Source organism: Nematolebias whitei, chromosome 8, assembly GCF_014905685.2.
Source record: "Nematolebias whitei isolate Nwh7 chromosome 8, NemWhi1, whole genome shotgun sequence".
NCBI lineage: Eukaryota > Metazoa > Chordata > Actinopteri > Cyprinodontiformes > Rivulidae > Nematolebias > Nematolebias whitei.
The window spans coordinates 18,994,040-19,016,275 of record NC_056505.1 but is presented as its reverse complement, the minus strand read 5'-3'; the positions used below and the strand labels follow the sequence as shown (position 1 = coordinate 19,016,275).

The following is a 22,236-nucleotide window of genomic DNA, read 5'->3' as shown; positions in this document are numbered from 1 at the left end:
GTGCCGACCGTTTCACGAGCCCTTTTGATAAAGAATTTCACAATACAACAGTCAGCAGAAAGAACATTCAAACAACATTAAAACATGAATGTTAAAACGGTTCAAAACAACGCCAAGATGTATTAAGTATGGGTCCGTTCTGCAGCACTCACTAAATCCTGAATGACTGCCTGTCAAAGCGGGCACTCCATCAGTTGTCACAGATGCCAATTCTTCAACCAGAACTAGGTTGTCACAGCAGTGTAAAAAATCAGCTCACATGGTTTTCATTTTTAACGGGACTAGGGTTCAAAAATCTTCTTTGATGGAAAATTCACCAGAAACCATCCGAGTAAGAACAACTAGCTGGGATGTGGGTATAGTCTCGCCATCGGAGAAGGGCTTTTTGTGCTTGTTTAGGTTGTGGGCTATCAAACAAAGCTTCTGTTGCTACATTAACGGTCTTTGTGGGAATGGTGAAAGGGACGGTTGTCTGGGAAGGGATGTTTTTTAACTCCTTAACTTTGTATTTTTGAAGATTGCTACCTTGGAGGAAAGTCTCACAGGAAGTTGCTGTGAACTTTGGTAAAATGGTGCTCCACGTTGCATCTTTTTCAGACTGATACGCTCCACAGATCAGACACAAACACCTGTTGGAAACGTGGGAGGAAAAAAGTTTCCCACTTATAAAAATTGAACTTTTCTTATTCTCTTACTGAGATAGCTACTTGCTGCGGTCATGGTTGCTGCCTGTCTCACATCAGCACTGACTCATCAAGTTTTACAGCAACTTAAGTGTTTTACAACTAATTGTCAAGTATTCTTTTAGTGTAAGAAGGAGTTGGGGCATCTATGAATTTGATTGTAACTAAATGTATGTCTGCCTAGTGACAAATCAAAATTGACTACTACAGATTTTTTTTAATCAACCCTCAGAGGAGCTACTTGAAAAGTGCTTGCGAGCTACCTGTAGCTCACAAGCAACGCACTGGCAACCCCTGGGTTACATTTCGATGAGTTCTGGAGGCCTTTGAGACATGATGGAAGAACAGCTGCAATGTAACAAGACAGACCCCATTTACACTGAGCTGTGTCCTTTTAGCTGTGCTGTTTTAATAGACATTGGAAAAAAAAAATTATAAAAAAAAAAAAAAAAAGCCCCCAAACATAACATAACATAAACATGTACTTAAACAGATACTTACACATGTACAATGAAAGTATACACTCACTTTTGGAATTTCAGTGTACAGATAATAATTGATTGGGTTTTAAATTGTATTTTTATTACCTTCTTTTAAATGCAGCCAACTTGTTTTTCTTTTTCACATTAATTGATCTTAACATAAAAAAGAGCATTTGTTTGTTGCCAGAAGGGCATCGCTTGTACTGCTGCTACAGCACCCTCGCTGTGCAACTTACAACTTTTACTCAGTCGTATTTGATGTCTGATTGCACTAAAAGATTTAGCTGTGGCTCTGATCTTCTTGTAGCTGTTTGTAATTTGGACAACAGGAGGCAGAAATAATAATAAAACCCCCTTCTTTTCAGTTTTCATGTGAAGTGCCATCAAAGCACAGAGTGTCAACGGAAGAAAGAACATGTGGCCAATATTAAGATGCTACCAAAGCCAGTGGGGCAGTTTGACAGGTGGCCTACAAATCCCATCTTTACAACAGCTTTTGAATAAAAACCGTTTGGTTTGGTCTCGAAGCAGCTTGTCTCCTTTTCCTCACTCGAAACACTCGTTCAGTTTCTAACCCAAACACTTTCCTTTCTTCGTCAGTCTCCACTTCTCCTGGTCTCTTCTCGCAGCTATTCCTTCACTTTTCTTCTCCATTTAAGTCTTCTTTTCCCTAAAAGCTCGATAATTCAGCTGTGCATTACTAACTGAATTTTCAGTATCCCGCAACTAATTTTCCACAGGCTGAATCATGCTTAAATGGAAAGTGCAAATCAATGATTGGCACAATTCCAACAAATAAATTATATTTAAGATTTGAGCTGAACATCGTCGTCTGGGGAGCTGGCTCTGGCCAAAGCAGGAGAGTGTTTTTCTGTGTGCATGCGTGTGTGTTGTTAATGCGGCTTCGCTGTATTTGAAAGAATTAAGTTCTTTTTACTCTCCCATTGCTTTTGATAACTTCCTGCTGAAGGGTTTACTTGTAGGAGGCTGTAGAGAAACTGAGTTATACTCTAACACAGTTCACCTTCAGTGATTTTCTCTGAGAAGACACTTCTTCAGTTAGTTCTCTTGATTGCCCGCGTTGTTAAAATGGACTTGCAAGTACACACATTTGTACCCTGGAAATGAGGCTGGACTTTCAAAGAATATTATCCATCTGATTGTGCACATCATTATCTTTTAAATGGAGACGCTGTTTACTCCGTCTCATTTTCTATAGAATCACACAGTCTTGTCTGTGTGCTTATTGCTCTTAGTTTTGTCTAACTCAATTCTATTATTTTTTTCTTGTAACGCATTGGCTTTTTGTTTGTTTTTCTCTTCACATTTTAGTCCCTGCACAGAAACGAAAGCAAAGAAAACAGATGATAGGATAGATGGATTTTAGTTTTGAGTAAAAACAGTTAAACAAAACTTGAACTGGAATTTGGGAGATGGATTACCTGTATGGCTTTATGAGAAAACACGTTTTTCAGCTGAGAATAATGACTTTGATAATCTGATCAGATTAAATAATAATTTGTCTTCTTCAAAGATCAAGTATGAGACATTGGACTTGGGGGCACAGACTTGACCCCCCCCCCCACACACACACACAAAAACAAAACAAAAAAAAAAAACCAAACCTATCAAATCACCATGAAGCAATTCTTGTGTGTGAGTGTATGTCAGGTCTACTGTTGTTTTGCAATTTTTTTCTTTCTGTGGTGACATCTTGTCTTTTAATATCTACTTGTCTCGTTTTTTTAGGTTCTATGCAGTTTTGTCTTGTGATAAAGCGTGCATGTTCTCTTTGTGTATGTGTTGGTTTCGTCCTCCGCATTCATCCCATAGTTCAAAAACTTACCATACCACTTTATTTGTAAAACACTTAAAACAGCAACAAGGCCAACCAAAGCACTGTACAGCATAAACAAACAAGCAAAGGACACAGGATAAAATACATGATCCAAATAGGTAAAGATAAGAACTAAATGGCTAACATTATACAGTACAGACAAGTTAAATCAACTCACACAGTGTCAAAAGCCTGGGAATAAAAATGAGTTTTCAAACGAGACTTAAAAACAGTGAGAGAGGGAGCCTGCTTGACATGTAGTGGTAAGTCATTCCACAGTTTTGGACCAACAACCGAGAAAACCCTGTCACCTCTGAGCTTAAAACAAGCGCCTGGAACAAATAAAAGCATGTGACCTGCTGACCTCAGAGTGCTGTGATGTATGGCTGCAGCAGATCAGTGAGATAAGAGGTTGCAGAACTGTTCAGATATTTAACATGAATGTTAGAATCAGAATAAGCTTTATTATCATTGCACCAAGATGCAATGAGAATATGTCCATACAGTCCGAAAGATGGGCAAGAGTGCACGTAGCTGCTGCTATAAAGCGCGGCCTTCTTAGGACCACATACCGACTTAATGTGACCTTAGTGGAGTGGCTACCTGCATGATTTCCTGGTTTCTAAAGGAAAAAAACAACAATTTATTAAAACGTCTGTCTCCTAGTCTAACCCCAGAATGAGGTTGACACCTTTGCCCTGCTCCTGCTTTGTTTTTGTTTGACAATAAGTTTTTTTTTTTCTAATCAGCCTCCAATATTCATGCATGAGGGCCTTTGCTTAGCCATTCCACTTACCATTTCCATTTATATATTCTTTATTTTTCTTCTTAGAAACATGTTGATCTGTAGAAAGTGTTATTTATCATGGAGGCTTTCCCTTCTCTACATTATCTTTGCCCTTTTACTTTTATCTCCCTTTGTTAGAGGTTTATTCCTGTGAAAGAAATGTCGCCCCCTGTTGGTACTTATAATGACCAACGTTGTGCCACGGAGTGGTTAAAAAGGAACGCAGGAGTGAAAAAAAGCCCATTTTGCACCACAGCGGAGCGTTTTGGTTCTGACAGGAGAAGAAGACCCACACCAGGTCAGGATCTGTGTGCTTTGCTCTGTATGTTGTTCTTCACTGTATCCTGAATTCAGACAGATTTTTCGTTCTGGTTTTAGCTTTTACTTGGACATATTCAGTGACTTTTAGGTCAATGTTATTCTTTCAAAGCCACAGAACTGATTACAGAAAAGAAAATGCATAATGATGTGAATGAATAAATATAAATATAAGATAAAATACAGTAATATAAGTAGCCCTAAACCTTATACAAGATAGCATTATAATTAGGTAGTAAGGTCATTCTTGGTAATCTTTGTTTGAAAAGTCACACCATCATTCTTTCCAGGTTTTTTCCTAAAGTGGCCTTTTCTCTTTGTGTTTTTACTGTTTTCACATGGTGATTCTCACTCTTGCTTGTTTTTACAATAATAAATCTAATCTTTAGCTTCTCAGATGTTATTCTCAAGCCTGTAACTAAACAGTAAATTCTAGGGATGCACGATATTATCGGCATGGTATCGGTATTGGCCTATATTAGCGATAAAGTTAAATATCGGACATCGGCCATTCCATCAAAAAACTCACTGATATAAAAGGCTTCTGTTTTAAGTTAACTTTTAATTTATGAAACGGTCAAGTATATCTATTAATGCACTACTATACTACTTATGCGCTTTTCACTTGTTGCTTGTGAACAGGTTGAGTTTAGATTTGTGAAAATTTACAAAGTTACACTGTTTGAGTGCTGTCACTGTGTTAGAGAGAGTAAATGTCATCAATAAATTTGACATTAAAAGTAATCCAAGTTGAAGTGTTTCATCATTTGCAGTCCTCTTTTTGGCATCTGCATTTAGTAGCAGGCCAAATTGATGACCATGCAGAATAATGTAGTATTTTAATTCCACAGCAGAGAAAGCTTTGTAGTCTTTGTAAGTAGGTCTAGGAAAAAAAAAATGTATTGGTATTGGTTATCGGCCAAATAAGTTTTATCATCGGTATATCGACTATCAGCCAAAAATCCATTATTCTTCATCCCTAGTAAATTCTAAACCATTAAATTTTACACATTTCACCCTCTGAATTGCAGTTTTCCTCCCTGTACCCTTCCTTAATATTATGGCCCTTCTCGAATGTAGAAGGACATACAAAGTAAAAGTACATAAATTGTTTGTAAGTGGCTCATTATGGCTAGATAGTTTGCTATATTCCATACATCTCATTTACTGCAGTTATGTAAATGCACAAGCTTCTCACAGAAACACTCACGATGACCTCTGTCTACGTTCTGTGCAGGTCCAGGTTCCTATAATATCTTCGAACATGGTTTAGCCAATGAAAGTTTTAAAAAGGCACAATCAGGGCAAATGAGGAAAGGAGGCTTTGGATCCTCTTCTCAGCGTATCTCCATCTTCTACAACAAGAAATCAGAAGAAACCCCAAGTCCTGGACAGTATATGGTATGATACTTGTTAAATAATTACTTTATTTTTTGTTTTGTTTTAAATAAATAAAAAAATACCTGTGCATATCAGATTGAAGGCATAAGATCAGTCCCCGACTCATTTTGATGCATAGCAGAAATTTTTCACCAACAACTCATTTAAAGTTAAATGGTTTTGTGAAAATATCAAATAAAATAATAAAAGACTGTTAGCAGACTTTGGAGACACAGTTAATCTTTACTGGAATCTATTCAATAATAATAAAAATGCATTGCGTAGTTCCACCAAAAGAAAACCCTAAAGTCTTAAAGTTTTGCTTCAAATATTTGACAGTAAATATAAACGAATGTGATGCACTCGGTAGAGTTGAGATGGTGCAGGATCCTCTTCAGCTGTTTAGCACAGAGGTGGACTACTCATGCTGTGGGGTTTTCTTTTGCAGCCACTGATGTGGGAATCATTTTATGTATTGAAGAAAAATGGACTCCACATTTGTGTTATCGTTAAATAGTAACAATGTGGTTCAGACATCCCACTGTATGAATAGCTGCTCTTATGTTCCAATGATACTCTCAGTCAAACCTCAACATCTACAATGAACTATCGGTACTTCAAAAAGCACAAAATGAAGTTTTGAATGCAACAACATTAAGGTGAGACCAATTCGTACAAACTGTGCTATGCTCTTAATCAGTCTCCTTCTCTTCATTTGCAGTAGGATGCTGAGACCCTGAGTAGGGCTGGAGGAAGAGTACTGGGATGGAAATGTTTCTTTCTCCTTGAAGAAATGCGAGTGTGTTTAAAACAGCACATTAAAGAAAACAGTCTGTGGTTCAAACTGAACACTACTGTGAACCTTTATTGCCCTTTACTTTTTTCAGTTTTTTAAAAAGATCATTTGTGCTTTTGAACAACAACAACAACAACAAAAAAAGGGTCATATTCATTAAGTTTTTTTTAAATTTTCTCTTTAATTTCTGGTATTTTCCCCCATTTCTTCCTCAGCTATTTTTCTTACCTTATTCCTTCCAAACCGACAACAATACATCTTTATTATCTTTATACAGTTAAATGTCAATTATCTTTCAAAAGTCCAGTTCAAACTAATTGTAACTTCTTATATAATAACAACAAAACTATTCTGTCTAAAGCTCCCAGTATACTTCAGGTCCGCGCATACCTGATTAGAATCGAACCAGACGCCTGCAGGGCATGGAAGCTCAATTTTTACGACCGCGTACGCGTACTAGGTGTCGCACAATAAACTGCCCGGCGACGGACTGTTTTGTATGCGACACCAATCTATTAAATCCCCCTTCTTCATCCCTGATCTGCCCTTTTCTTTTATTTTTTTGCCAAAAGGCAAGCGATCTCTTCCTCCTCCTCCGTTGATGCCATGACTGAAATGGTGAGAAATGAAGGAATTTGTCACGAGTGAATTAAAATCAGGTCCAGCGTGGCTGCGGGAGGGTCTGGAGATTTCCTGGTGGGCCACTCTGATGTGTGGGTCACTCTGATGTGTGGGCTTCAGGGCCAGTGCTCCCTGTTTTTTTATTTGTTCAAACTTTTTATTAACAACATATAAACACTGAACACCGCTGCGGCTTCAGCTGCCAGCTCTTGTTTTTTTTTCTTTCAACCTGTCAATCAATCCAGTAGTCGTGTCAGCAAATGACCAATCAGTGACCTCAATTTGTCCCGAAGGTAAACGCCCCTTGTCTGAGGAGCTGCTCTGCAGCTGCTCAGGGTGGACACTTGAGCATGAAATCTCAACCCTCTGCAGACAGTGCACACAGTTTCCATGTGGCTGATAGGACGCGGGAGTATACTGGAGCCTTAAACTACAACAAAATGAAAAAACAGTGCAGGTTCTTTTAAAAATATGTATCCCCCCCCCTTTTTTTTTTCTTCCTTTTTTTTTTCTTCCTTTTTTTCCTTAAGAAAGGGAAAAAAAAGAAAAAGAGCAAATAAAGGAAAAAAAGGGAAAAAAGAAGGAAAAAGGAGAGAAAAAGGAAAAGAGAAAGAAAAAGGGGAAAAAGAAAAAAGGGAAAAAAAAGAAGGAAAAAGAGAGAAAAAAATGAGTATCTAAAAAACATTTAATTTTGTATGAGTACTTGGTAGTTTTGCATGCTCTGCAATGATGGAGTTTACTCTGCTACAATTAGTGTTCTGCCTTTTCCTCTTAGCTCCTCAAAAAAAGACATGTTGCATTTATTTAACTTTAATGTATTTATTGTAGTTGTTGTTTCAGGGTTAGAAACAAATGTTATTGTTAATTCACAGCAGGACACAACTACCTGCCTGAGCTGTGTAGCAAAGTGGGTGTAGTTTGGCTGAGAAAATAATGAGTTTACAAATAACATGTAACAAGATCTGTTGCAGCATTTGGTCAAACTGATGGTAAAGTTTGAGTTTGTTGTGTTAGATGGTAGAAATTTGCTCTTAAATTGACCCTTCTCTGAGTTTCCATCTGATTTTCTAAACTAATTGCTTACTGCAGATAAGACTGACTACTCTTAACATACTTCTTCTACCTCGGATGAGGTTCTTTACAAGCAAAACTGGTGCCATTTGTTGAGATGGAAACGTAGCAGTTAGGTGACTGGTGAAAAAAAATCACTTGCAAGTGTGTGCAAAACATTACTACAGGAGGATGCTACAAATTATATGAATTTTCTTCTTATGTTTATGCTTCAGCATTATAATATTCAAAATACATTATTTGTCTTTCAACAGCGCTTTTGGCTGGCAGCTGGTGTTTGTTCTGATTAACTCCAAAGGTTAGAAGGATTATTTACATCTTGAGGAAAAGGTCTCCAGATCTGGTTTTAGCACTGCAAACTGTCAGAAATTCAGACTCTAAAGGGTATCTTCATTATAGAGGGTTCATAGCCCATATTTATTTTATCTTGTAGATTTTTATTCTTATTTCTGTCTCAGTTTTCTGTTATGAGCAACTTGTGCTGTTTTATAAAACAAACTAGTCTCTTGTAAGTGATACTACCAGCAAAGTTCCTTATAATGTAACTTCAGTTGATCTTAAGGATTTTATTGTCTCCTCTTGCGGTGCAAAAAGGGGGAAATGGAAATACCTTGCCCGCTCGTACATACATGCATGTTGTAGGTGAGAGGTACCAATTTCCATTTTGGTATGGCTGCATCTAGGCATAAGAAAGGTTCCTTTTGAAAATTGGGTTGCCACGTCTAAATCCAAGATGGCCACTGCCTGCTAAATAGAGAAGTTGGTTGTCTGCAACCCTTAAAATAGAGAAGGCAAAAAATCTCAAGAAAAATGTAATTTAATAAGTATATTGCAATATACACAAAGTTTACTATATACAAATGTTCTCAGTCAGCCATCTTGTAGATTGCTTAGAATGTCCAAGCTACTGAGTGGCAGACTGTTTCAGGAGCTGATCGAGTGGAACTTCCTCGTTCTCCTCCTCATCTCTTCACATTCAAGAGCTTTTTCCTGAATCCAGGTAACTTCTCAAAGGCTTTCACGTAAAGAGGCGTACTGTGTACAAGACCTTTGTAAAAGTACACAATAAACTGTCTACATGACCTTAATAAAAGTACACAGTAAACTGTGTACATGACAGTACAATCACACAGTATACTGCAGTGTTACACATTAACTTTTAACACAAAGTTAGACTTTAGATACAAAAGTCCTGGTGAGGTCAGAGCATGGTGCGGGAGGATGGGGTGGGGGTGATGGTGTATCAGTTCAGGTATCTCCCACGGCTGCTTTGAATTGGTCACATGTGAACACATATGTTTAATAATTTATTACGTCATCACCTTGGTTCAAGTAGTGGGGTATTCTCCTTGGAAAATACTGTATTACAGGAAACACTGACCAGTGCTCTCACCTGCGGTCCCTCTCTAAAACAGAGGCTCTGGTTCTCTTTGTTTAATCCCTGTATCATTATTAGATTGGATGGCTTTAAACAGACTGCAACAAAGCACATGTCCCCCCTTCATTTTTTACAGATGACAGAAGTCTATCGCAATGACTGAGAACTTTAATCCAAGTTTATCATTTGGTGGAAAACTCGAGGCGAGATCCTGTTGTCCAAGATGAAGAAAAAAAAAGAAAGAGAAAAAAAAATAAAATAAAAAAAAATGTATGTGTGTGTGTGTGTGTGTGTGTGTGTGTATATGTGTGTATGTATATATGTATATACATATATATACGTATATACGTATATGTATATACATATGTATATATATACATATGTATATATATATATTTATTTATTTTATTTTTTTCTGGAACTCCTTCAAACATTAAGACCTGTAAAACCAAAATCTTCCAGTCCCCTGCCGTCTTCTCCAACTTGTAAATAAACTTACTACTTCTTTGCCTCTTGAGCCTTCTGTGCTCAGTTCTGGGTTCTGGTAGAGCTTAAAACTACTCAAAGATGACACGTACTGCTTGTAACGTTGGTGAGATTTCCACACAGTTGTTCCTCATTGTGAATGTTCCAGAAATGTTAGAGGAGGTGATGACGTTATTGTTGGCTTATAGACTCTTAGCAGCCAAAAGTATTAGTACATTTGACAACATTTTAATGTTGATTCCTTTCGTCTTTGCATGAAGAAGACGTTTTATAGTCTTATTGACATTTTATAATTTTATTTTTGTCATGTTTCTGCCCTCACATGCCATGGTTTTGCCCCGTCATGCCACAGCTCCTGTTTTTTCCTGTCTCTGATCACTCTTCATGTTTTGTTTCTCATATTCTGATTCTGCCACCTCTCACCACGCCCACACTGCCTCTCCACAGCAATCAGCTCTCATTCCACGCACCTGTTCTGCTCACTACTTAAGATCCATGTTCACAGTCTTTCAGTGCCAGATTATTGAAAACCTTTGTGTTGGTAAATGTCCAGCGTTCATGCCAAAGCCTTGCCTGTCTCTCCTGTTTTGACCCCACCCCTGTCTTCTGCATGAATCCAAAACCCCAATCTTGTCATATCAAATATATACACATGATAAAAGCTTTGTCCTCATTAAATAAGAAACATACTAATTTTAATGATTCTGCCATGTCTGAAACTAGCAGTAGATACCATACCATACCATTTTATTTATAGAGCACTTAAAACAGTGACAAGGCCAACCAAAGTGCTGTACAGACAGAACAACAGGTAACACACAAAGCAAAATACAAATTGAAGTAAATCAGAATATAGACATAAAAACGATGCAGATAATTACAACAAACCAGTGTGGAGCAAACGGGTTCAAAACACAGATCCTCTGGTGTTGAATGCTACTGAATAGTAGTGGGTTTTTAAATGGGACTTGAAAACCGAGAGGGAGGGGGCCTGTCTGACAAGCAGAGGTAACTCGTTCCAGAGTCTTGGTCCTGCTACAGAGAAGGCCCCGTCACCTCTGCGCTTAAGACGAGTTACTGGAACTGTGAGGAGCAACTGGTCCGCTGACCTCATGGAACGTGGTGGTACATACGGTTGTAGCAGATCAGAGAGATAAGGGGGACGAAACTGTTCAGTGATTTGTAGACATACATGAGTATTTTGAACTGGATTCGAAAGTGAACCGGTAACCAGTGCATTGAGGCCAAAACTGGTGTAATGTGCTCCCTTTTGCCTGTACTGGTTAAAAATCGGGCTGCTGCATTCTGGACAAGTTGTAGTTGGGCTATGGAGGTTTGACTGATACCAAACAGGAGCGAATTGCAGTAATCAAACCTAGATGTAATGAATGCATGCATTACTGTCTCCAGGTTATTTTTGGACAATATGGGCTTCAGTTTAGACAGCCGCCTACATGATTGTTAAGTTTCAGGGAAGGGTCCATTATCACTCCCAGATTAGTGACTCTTTGTTTTTCTGACAGGGTTAGAGCGGAGAGGTCGATGCAGTGGTTTGTGATTGTGTCATTGGGAGGGAACAACATGACTTCAGACTTCTTTTCATTGAAACTTAAGACATTTAAAGCCATCCAGTCCCTGATGTCAGCCAGGCAGTCTAGCAGAGGTTGAATCGTGCCTGAATGTGCCATTGTGTCTTAGGGGGAAGTAAATTTGACAGTCATCGGCATAGAAGTGGAAGGGCATGTTGTGTTTTCAGAAAATGGCACCAAGCGGCAACAGGTATAAAGAGAAAAGGAGGGGACCCAGGATGGACCCCTGCGGAACCCCCTCATTTAAGCTCTGCCGCTGCAGAACTAAAATCCTTGGAGACACAAAAGGATCTGTCAGTGAGGTAAGATCTGAACCAACTGAGGGCTGACCCTGTGATGCCCACCCACTGCTCCAACCTTGCATTGAGGATCTCATGGTCGATGGTGTCAAAAGCAGCTGTGAGGTCCAATAGGACAAGCAGCACAGAATCACCGGTATCAGTGGTTAAGAAAATGTCATTAAAGACCTTCAGCAGGGCAGTTTCAGTGCTATGGAGAGGTTTAAAGCCAGATTGGAATAGCTCTAAGATGGCGTGACCCTCCAGGAAGCACTTCAACTGGGACTTGACTATTTTCTCCAGTAGTTTAAAAACAAATGAGAGTTTGGAGACAGGCTGGAAGTTGGACACGACTGAGGGGTCAAGGTTTGGTTTTTTCAGGAGAGGCTGGACAGCAGCATGTTTAAAGGTTTTTGGCACCACGCCAGTGGATAAACTACTGTTTACTATGGCAAGAATGGACGGACCTAGAGTAGGAAAAGCCTCTTTTAGTAGTTGAGGGGGGACCACATCAAAGGGGGAACCAGAAGGTTTCAAGCTGCACATGACCTGCTCTAGAGAAGATAGAGTGACGGGTTCAAAATGGTCAAATAGAGCTACAAATTGAGGTGGGATGGATGGGTCATGAGTTGGAGGGGAAATGAGAGCCCGGGTGGTTGCAATTTTTTTCCAAAAAGAAATGTAATTAGTTCTCGCACAGCTCAGTCAAGGCTTCCAGAGGTGATGGTTCAGTGAGGTGGAGAACAGAGTTTAAGGTGGACAAGAGGACACGTGGGTTGCGAGAGTTTGAGGTAATTATATCAAAGAATTATTTGGATTTAGCAGCTTTCACTGCTTTCTGATAACGGCGCCAACTCTCTTTAAGTATTTGAAAAGAGACCTGCTGCCTGTTTGTCCTCCACTTTCGCGCCGCCCTCCTACATTGCTACCTAACGGCCTTGGTGACGTCACTTAGCCATGGTTCTGCTCTGAGTTTTGATTTTTTGGTTTTAACAGGCGCCACATGATCCAGAGTCTTGAAGCAGACATAGTTGAACTGGGATGTCAGCTCCTCAGTAGTGGTGAGAAACTCCGGGGGCTGAATCATCATGTCAGAGTTATAAACATCTGTGAAACGTGCAGCAGTGAAATGGTTAATGGTCCGGCTGTGACGTGCAGGAATGCACGGCTTAGGAGTTATATGGGGGAGGGTGAACTCAAACTGGACTGGCATGTGGTCAGAAAAAACATTATCACCAATTTCAAGATTACTAACAGTCGCATCACGAGTTAAAACAAGGTCCAGGGTATGTCCACGCTCTTGGGTGGGACCGTTTACATGCTGAGTTAGATTAAATGAGTCCAATAAATCTAAGAAGTCCTTAACCAAGGGCTTCTCAGGACAGTACACGTGCAAATTAAAGTCCCCAAAAATGAAAACATGATTATATTTTGGTGTGATTTCAGCCAAGAAATCGGAAAACTCATTTATGAAATCCTTAGATCGAGGTGGGCGGTAGACGAGTGTAAATGACGTCGGAGGCGAATGGCCGAGTTCAAAGATGCTCAGCTCAAAGTTGGAGCGGGAAACTGGGATGGGCAGTTGTTTACAGTCAAAAGTTAATTTGAATATTGTTAATAATCCACCACCGCGCTGGCCTGATGGCCGCGGTGCGTTAAAATACAGACAGTTCGGTGGCAATAATTCCTTCAAGGCGCTGGACTCACCCGGAGACATCCAAGTCTCTGTGATGCAGAGAAAGTCCAACTCGTGCTCTTGGTGCTCAGAGGTACGCTCATATTGTTCCAAATAAGTGACATCGATGACAGAAAAACGAAGATCCAGAAGCTGTTGTCGGTCATACATCAGTAGTGTTTGTCATAGATAAAAAACGAACAAAACAAAAATAATCCGAACACCATCAGGAGAGGTGGATTGCAAGTCATGTACACGGGCCCCATCTTACCGGAAACGATGCGTCTCATGCAACTGTTTTCAGTTTTGGTATTGGAGCACACATCCTGACTGGTTTGTCATTCTTGCTGTCTGTTCAGAGTACTTAAAAAAAAAAAAAAAATAATAATAATATACAGACCCTTTCCAAATAAATTGAATATCATGAAAAAGTTGTTTAACTTCCATAATTCCATAATTCCATTCAAAAATTTAATCTTTAATCGATGATAGATTCAGGGCCCAGAATTTAAACAATTTCAAGTATTTATTTGTTTATTTTTACATAATTTGGGCATCCAGCCCATGAAACTCACGAGAACAGTATTTAAAAAAAGTAGAATACTGTGGAGAAACTAGCCCAAATTTTGCACGGCATGAATGTTTTAAACTGAGTGTGACACACTAATTGTAGCCTCTCAATGACGACTTTATTATTTAAAATGGGCGCTTTAATGAATGCCGTGAAAACTACAGAAATAAGACAGAAAATACAGAAATAAACACAAAGCTTTAGGTGCTGTACCGAGCGGAGAGTGAAGCATGCTTCATCAAAGGAGTGTACCTCGTAGCCGCTTGTCATTAAAAAGGTCCTAGACAAATGTTTTTCATCTTGTGTGCTCTAAATAAACATATGTTAATCAGAACACCATAACCGACAAATTTACAACATATTACAACGGTTAGAAATACCTTTACAGATAGCGAACTAATCGAGGCTGCCGCCCACCTCTCGTGTCTTCAGGTATCTGTAAGTAGCGGGCACAGCAGATCTCGCCACTCCCTTCCGTTCACACAAATCTTGCGATAACTGTACAACGAAAACAGTCTTTCATGACAGAATAAATGCATCTTATACAAAAATAAAACATATTTTCAAAGCGTAAACTAAACAAACTAAAAACAAAATATTCTAACTACTGAAAACAAATATAAACCCTTTTTAATGCATAAATCAATCATTGTGGTGACACTTACACTAATCATCTACTAAACTCAAAGCACCTGCACAGGTTTCCCCAGGTGTCATTAAATTGCTTCATTTTGGTTCCGTTGTCTCAGTTTGGTTCAATATGGGGAAGACTGCAGACATAATAACTGGCCAGAAGACCATCATTGATACCCTCCATAGGATGGGTAAGCCACAAAATTTCATAGCTAAGGAGGCTGGCTGTTCACAGAGTGCTCTGTCCAAGCATATCAATGGAAAGTCTAGTGGAAGGGCAAAATATGGCAGGAGAAGATGCAGCAGCAAAAGCGATGACTGTGGGCTTCAGCGGGTTATCAAACAGAGACGATTCCAGAATCAGGCAGAGATCCAGAAAGAGTGGAATGAGGCGGGAGTCACAGCTTCAAAAGCCACCACATTCAGACACATCCGGGAGATGGGCTGCAACTGTTGGGTTCCTCGGTCCTCTTTTCCAATGAAAGTAAAGTGTGCCTTTCATTCGGAAATCAAGGTCCAAGAGTTTGGAGGAATAAGGGTGAGGAACAGAGCCCATACTGCTTGAGGTCCAGTGTGAAATATCCAGTCAGTCATGATTTGGGGAGCAATGTCTAGTGCAGGTGTTGGTAAACTCTGCTTTCTTAAATCCAAGGTCACTGCAACAGTCTACCAGAGTGTTTTAAAGGACTTCATGATTCCTTCTGCTGAGGATCTGTATGGAGATGCAGATTTCATTTTCAAGCAGGACCTGGCCCCTGCCCATGTTGCCGAAGCACCAAAACCTGGTTTGATGCCCATGCCATCACAGTGCTTGAATGGCCAGCCAACTCGTTGTACCTAAACCCCATTGAGAATCTATGGGGTATTCTCAAGAGGAAAATGAAGGGCACCAGACCCAACAACAAAGAAAAGCTGACAGCAAGCATCAAGGAAATCTGGGCTTCCATAACTCCCAGTCAATGCCACAGGCTGATTACCTCAATGCCACGTCACATCGAGGCAGTGATTAAGGCAAAGGGATTCCCAACCAAGAAGATTGACATATCGTTTTGAAAGTACCATATTTTGATTGATTTGTTGTGACCCTAATTTCTTGATTTTTTTTTTCTGCATAAACTGAGTAGTGTGGGCTGATGTCTTCACAGTATTCTAATTTTCTGAAATCCTGTTTTCGTGGGTTTCATGAGCTGGAAGCCCAAATTATGTAAAAATAAACAAATACTTGAAATCGTTTAAATTGTGGGCCTTGAATCTATCATCTATTAACGATTAACTTTTTGAATGGAATTATGGAAGTTAAACAACTTTTCCATAATATTCAAATTTTTTGGAAATGGTCTGTACTTTTGGCAAAAGCAATTAACTATAAACCCAGCAAGAATAGAAGAGTGGGTTAAAACTCACTGCTTTGTAAAGCAAACGAGGCTGAGAAATTACCTGGTCCTCGTGAAAATAACATCTCATCCATTAGTAACTGAGCATACATGAAGCAGATCCACTGGGAAATATGTAGAGAGAACAGAAATCAGAACAAGCTTCAGCAGCAACCTACACAATAAGAAATAAAAGGCTTGTTTTTCTAAAACCATTCCACACCAATCTTCTGTTTATTATCTATATCTCGTGTTGTCTGTATAACACGTCTTGAATGCTGAATTTTGTCACAGCTGATGCAGAGGGAAAGACTGGCATCATTGAGTTTGTCATAAATCTATTGAATCACAAATGGTGACAAAACAATTAACTCATACCTGCTGCATTTTAGAATCACCTTCTCTTTTGACTCTCAGTTCATCCAAAAGCAAAAGCATTTGAAGTGGAAACGTGAAGTGCATTTATTGGGACTAGTCGTTGCCCTTTTTTTATAATCTTTATTTTTCTACAAGTTTTGGGCTTTTTTAAAATTTAAACCGATTGTTATTCTGTGATGGTACAGTGGCCCAGTTGGTAGAGCTGTTGCCTCTTAGCGAGGTGGTCAGCAATTCAAATCCCAGGCTGGGACCTTTCTGGTTGAGTTTGCATGTTCTCTCTGTGCATGCATGGGTTTTCCGTGGGTACTCCGGTTTCCTCCCACAGACCAAAAACATGCATGTTAGGCTGATTGGCAACTCTTAAATTGTCCCTAGGTGTGAGTGAGAGAGTGAATGGTTGTTTGTCTCATTTGTCTCTGTGTCCCTGTGATGGACTTGCAACCTGTCTGGGGTGTACCCCGCCTCTCGCACAGTGACTGCTGGACATGGGCACCAGTGGACCCCATGACCTATAAAGGAAGAAGCAGATGAGATAATGAATGGAGGATTGGATATTAATCTGTGTTGAACTCAGTCAATGGATAATCCAGAGGCCCAATTTGTAGCGTTTGGGCTATTCCCCATACATAGAAAAGGTATAGTTTAACAAGTAAATGGTAAATGGACTGTACTTATATAGCACCTTTCTATCTGATCAAGACACTCAAAGCACTTTATACTGCAATCTGTGCCTCATTTACCCATTCATACTGCACTCTGCTAGATCTCTTCAAAGCTAATTGAACAAATCATTCTAAAGAAACTAATCAGCGATTTAGATCACATTCATACACCGATGGGACACACATCGGAGGCAATGAGGGGTTCAATGTCTTGCCCAGGGACACTTCGGCATGTGACTGCTGGTGGATTTGAACCCCCAACTCCTGCATTGGAGGACCACTGCTCTAATCATTCAGCCACAGCCACAAGTAAGCACACATTTTATTGTCCTGTTCTTTTGAAATGGACACTGTAGGCTGTAAAGATTCACAGCTGGAGAGCTGGTGCAAGGAGAATAACCTTCACTTCAATGTGAAGAAGACTAAGGAGATTGTCGTGGACTTCAGAAGGAACAAATACACTTACCCCCCACCCCCACACACACACATACCTGAACATAAGGGGATCTGCGGTGGAAGTGGTCTCCACCTACAAGTACTCGGGTGTGCACTTGAATGGCAACCTCAGCTGGAGCAACAACACCACCAGCCTGATCAAGAAAGTTCATCAGACTCTACTTCCTCAGGCGACTGAGACAAGCTGGTCTGGGAAGCTCAGTCCTCACCTCCTTCTACAGGTGTGCAGTGGAGAGAATCCTGTGCTCCAGCATCAACATGTGGCATGGAGGCTGCACAGCTGCAGAAAGAAAAGCTTTGCAGAGAGTGGTGAAAGCTGCACAGAAGACTGTTGGAGTCAGCCTCCCCACCACCACAGACATTTACACCTCTAGATGCAGGAATAGAGCCACCTGCATCATGAAGGACCCCACTCACCCAGCACACACACTTTTTGCCCCACTTCCCTCAGGAAGGAGGTTGAGGAGCGTTAAGTGTAGAACCACTAGACTGAGGAACAGCTTCTACCCTGAGGCTGTTCGACTCATGAATCTCTAACCAGGATTAACACTGTGAAAAATCACATCAAGTTGCTGCTGATCTGTTTCATGTTGCTGCTGATCTGTTTCATGTTGCTGTGTTCTTTCGTGCTCATCTGCTCACACAGACTCATGTTTGTGCTGCTGTTCGGTGTATCGTTTTTGTGCTCCTAGTGCTTAGTGTATTTTTAGTTTGTTTTTCTTAGTTCATATTTGAGATCTTATTACTGTTTTTCTTTATACATTTTATTGTTGGATGTAGCTGGAATCCTGTATGTACAATTTTGTTCCATCACATGTGGTATGAATGACATAAAGAATCTCTGACTGTCTCGCAGCTGGTCGACCACAGAATCCTTCCTCAGTGTGGTGTCTGGGGTCTCAGTGCACAGATACAGTAACAACAAGCAAACTGATAAGAAACACTACACAGCTCCTCAGTCCTGGTTCTGCTCCCTGAATCACGTGGGATTTAGTTGAATATTAAATAAAATTTATATTTCTGCTCCACAATTCCTCATAGTTGCAACTTTTAAAGCAACTTTTGCTTATATTCATGCAGGTTTATTAACAGCGATTGTAAATTTAAATGATTTGGACAAGTGCAATGTGACAAAATTTGACAGTAATATTATTTAAACAAAGCTATTCTAATTCGTCCTGTTTGTTCCTCCTTATCCCTGCTCTGCTCTCTCTTCTCACCAGTCATCACAAAATCTCTACAAAATGTTTTGAAGTTTGTCTCAAATTGCGTCCAGAGGAGAAAGGACTTGTAGATGAAGGGTTTACTGTGCAGAATTTTTTTTAAATATTTGCAGCAGCTAATGGAGTGACACACTATGATTTTAGTTAAAAATAACACAGATGTTATCACAAATACATTTTAATGCTCGCCTCAAAGAAATCATGAATAGTGTCGACAGGCAGCAACAGAACCCAGAGGTGTCATTACATTTAATTGATGTCAGTTAAAATGAAGCAGGAACGTCTCACTTTGACAAACAGCTGACACTTCAATTCTTGTCTCCTTGTGTCTGTTCTTGTCTCTGATGCTTCTATCTTTATTGTGAGGGACAAAGACAATGAAAAGATTGGAGGATGTCCATCTTGTATCATACGATAAGGTGAACGTCAGTGTTTTGACGTCACGTTCCAACTGTCAAAGATGTCTATACTAATCTCAAATTGTCTGCGTGAGATTTCCTTTAGATGTTGGACATATGGAGTGATTAAATGTTGAACAATGACTTCAAGCTTGGTTGTGTGTTCTCACAAACATGGCTGACCAGGCATGGTCAACACCACTGAGGTCAGAGAGAGGACAGCAGCATAAAATACTAATAACTGGGCAGCGCTCCTAAGTAGAACACAGGGGTTAGTGTGAGTGTAACAGAACACATTTATTTTTCTAATTTGAAAACAACAACAAAAAGGGGAAGTAGTGGAAGAAAAATCTCAATTTCCGTTTACTTCTAAATTTTTCCCTGATGGTTTTTCATCTGAGCTTGTTTTCTGTCCTGGCTCCATAACTGTCAGGACTTTGTTAAGAAGATCTGAAGCTGTGTTTGGTGGTTCCACACAGAGCCCCCTTTTATAAGCAGTTAATGAAAAATCACCCAGGGACAACTTAGCCGTAACAGTTCGACACATGCTGTGCCATAGCCTTGGCTGTATCCGTGGAAACGATTCTCCTCTCCCCCCCCCCACTGGGACGGATATTAAAAAAGGTCTAATCAGGAAATATCACGAGTATGAGAAGGTAGTTTGACAGGAGAGGCAGCAAATGTATGTCTTTATAATCCTTTTAAAAGCACAGGGATTTTCTTCTTTACTTTGACTTTAAAAGCTGCATCTAGTGGTAAAAGGTCAGCATTTTCATTAGAAAATGTATTCACATTCCATAACTTAGGAATAAAAAAAAGCCATGCCAGTTACATTAAAATAATTTGTCTTCATAAACACGAGGAAAAAAACCTGTTATCTAACTTCTAAAGTGTTTATAAAGACTATTTCAAATTTTCTTCCTTTTTGAGCTAAAACATGTTTTAGTTTCTCATGTTTGCTATCAAAGTCCAATCCACTGTAGAAGGATAAAATTGCCACCGCGTTTGAGCAAATGCTGATATTTAATGTTGTCACATTATTGCTCGATACTGAAGGTGGTGATAATGTTTTTGCCTGTGTGAGGGTATGTGTTTGTAGCTTTAGCAAAATATCTCATGAACAACAGGACAAATTTTAATGAAACTATCTGAAAGTAAGCTCTTTGTGTACATCTATAATTGAGCCAATCTAAATTAAAATGGGCGCCCCAGCCAACTAACCTCATGAAACACACAACTGGCTATAGCTCAGGCAGTTTTACAGATACTGAGCTAGAATTTGGTGTGGGAGTAGCTGAGCAATGTCTCAAACACATTCAAAGTCCTACACGTGCAATATTTTGCGACACCTCACAGTATGGTATGACATCACACATTACATTATTTACCAAGGTTAAACCAAACAGCTATAATTCTGTCCCTTTTCAGCATAACATGATTTTACTCTTTTTTTTTTTTTTTTTTCTTCTTGTGATGGCCTCCCTTCTCCCCTTACAGCCATCCTCTCCACACCATTATTATGAAATATTTATTATAGTGACTATCTAGTGTAGGTTTTTTTTTTTTTTTTTTTTAATAGGATAGAAAGAAAGAAAAGACAAAGTAAGACTCCAAAATATAAGAAATATATACAAATAGAGCACACGTCAAAACACCCGGCCACTGTCTGTTCACCTGCAAAGAACATGACAAAACATAGCAACAAAATACATATGTATAAAGAACTTAAAATATTCATGGCTTTGCAGTAAGTTTCCATAAATATATATACCCATACCTACGCCTATATACATACATACATACATACACATGAATATACACTCACATACATATCTATATATCTACATATAAAGCCTAAATAAGCATCCCTGCTTCTATTTGTGTGTGGTTGTGAGCATGCATAAGTGTATAAGGCTTCTCTAATAGAACATTTATTAGTAACTGTGAATGAACATGATTTTACTCTTAAACTCAAGACTGAAATGTGGTGGGCGACATGCATTCCTTCAAGGAATGCAAAGCATTTAATCTATATAAGTTGATCCTTTGGTTTCTTATCTTGTGACGTGCCTTGAAAGCATTTCTAAACTTCTGACTGAAAACCAGCCAGACATCGGCTAGCTGAAATATTTGTCAGATGTGTATTTTAGCCAGAGGTCCGAGTCTGACAGGAGTTGATTACTTGTCTGGGGCAAAGAAAGAGTCAGACATCTTGTTGCAAAATGACAGATATGAAAGGAGACATGATTAAAAATAGAGCAAAGAGAGTTTTCCCTCCTACTTTTATCAAGTGCTCTTTTCTAGGGTGTTTCTCTATGACTTGTCTTTTTGAGTGTTGCTCTTGTATCTACTTATTTCTCATTTTGTTTCTCATTCATTCTTATTAGCTTTCACCTCAGATCACGCTTCTTACTCTTCCTTCTAACCAAGATTTCATCTTTGACCTGTTTGTTGCCGAGGTTGTGGGAAACACTCGGGCTGTGCAGGGAAAGACATAAAGTGAAACGTAATAACCAACGTTTCAACCACCGGGAGTGAATATATGTTTTCACTGAGGAACTGACCTGTGTCTTAAACATTCACAGATAGCATTTTTTTCAGAGTTCTCACCAATACGTGCTGCTGCTTGAATCGTTGCTTTGGTTTTTGGTTGTGTATGGCATTGCTCTACTTGTTTTTCTTGTGTTTCATTGAGTTTGAGTTGTAGTTATTCAACTGAGTTGTGTTTCTTGTAATTTTGGTTGCAGCCATTTGAGATTTTCAGTTGTAGTCCCATTAATCAAACTGTATCTGTTTTTTTCCAACAAAGTTAAGTCAGGTCCTCTGGATGGTTTCTTTTATGTTGAAACGTTTCGCATTTCATCAAAAAGACTTCATCAGTCCGAGGAGCCAGAAAAAACTGATTGACCCACTATGCATAGGTGCTTTTTATAAGATTGAGTTTGTTGTGGCTCCTCGGACTGATGAAGTCTTTTAGATGAAAGATGAAATATTTCAACAGAAACCATCCAGAGGACCTGACTTATCTTTGTTGAATTTTTACCTGGATTATTGAGCATGCACTTTGATATATATGTTTTAATTTCTTAATTAGCTCACCTGTTCTCTGTCAACAATCATCTTTTTACTCATTGGATTATTGAGCATGTGTCAGGATATTT

The 22,236-nt window shown here is 39.4% G+C and overlaps 1 protein-coding gene across 1 annotated transcript in view; it reads left to right on the top strand.

Annotated features, from left to right (window-relative positions):
* stpg2 (sperm-tail PG-rich repeat containing 2) overlaps positions 1 to 22,236 on the top strand; it is an 81,691-nt gene that overhangs the window by 23,124 nt on the left and 36,331 nt on the right. Inside the window, exons 8-9 of the mRNA XM_037680075.1 lie at positions 3,928 to 4,087; positions 5,345 to 5,508. Coding sequence (XP_037536003.1) covers positions 3,928 to 4,087; positions 5,345 to 5,508 — 324 coding nt within the window. The remainder of the gene's footprint in view (positions 1 to 3,927; positions 4,088 to 5,344; positions 5,509 to 22,236) is intronic.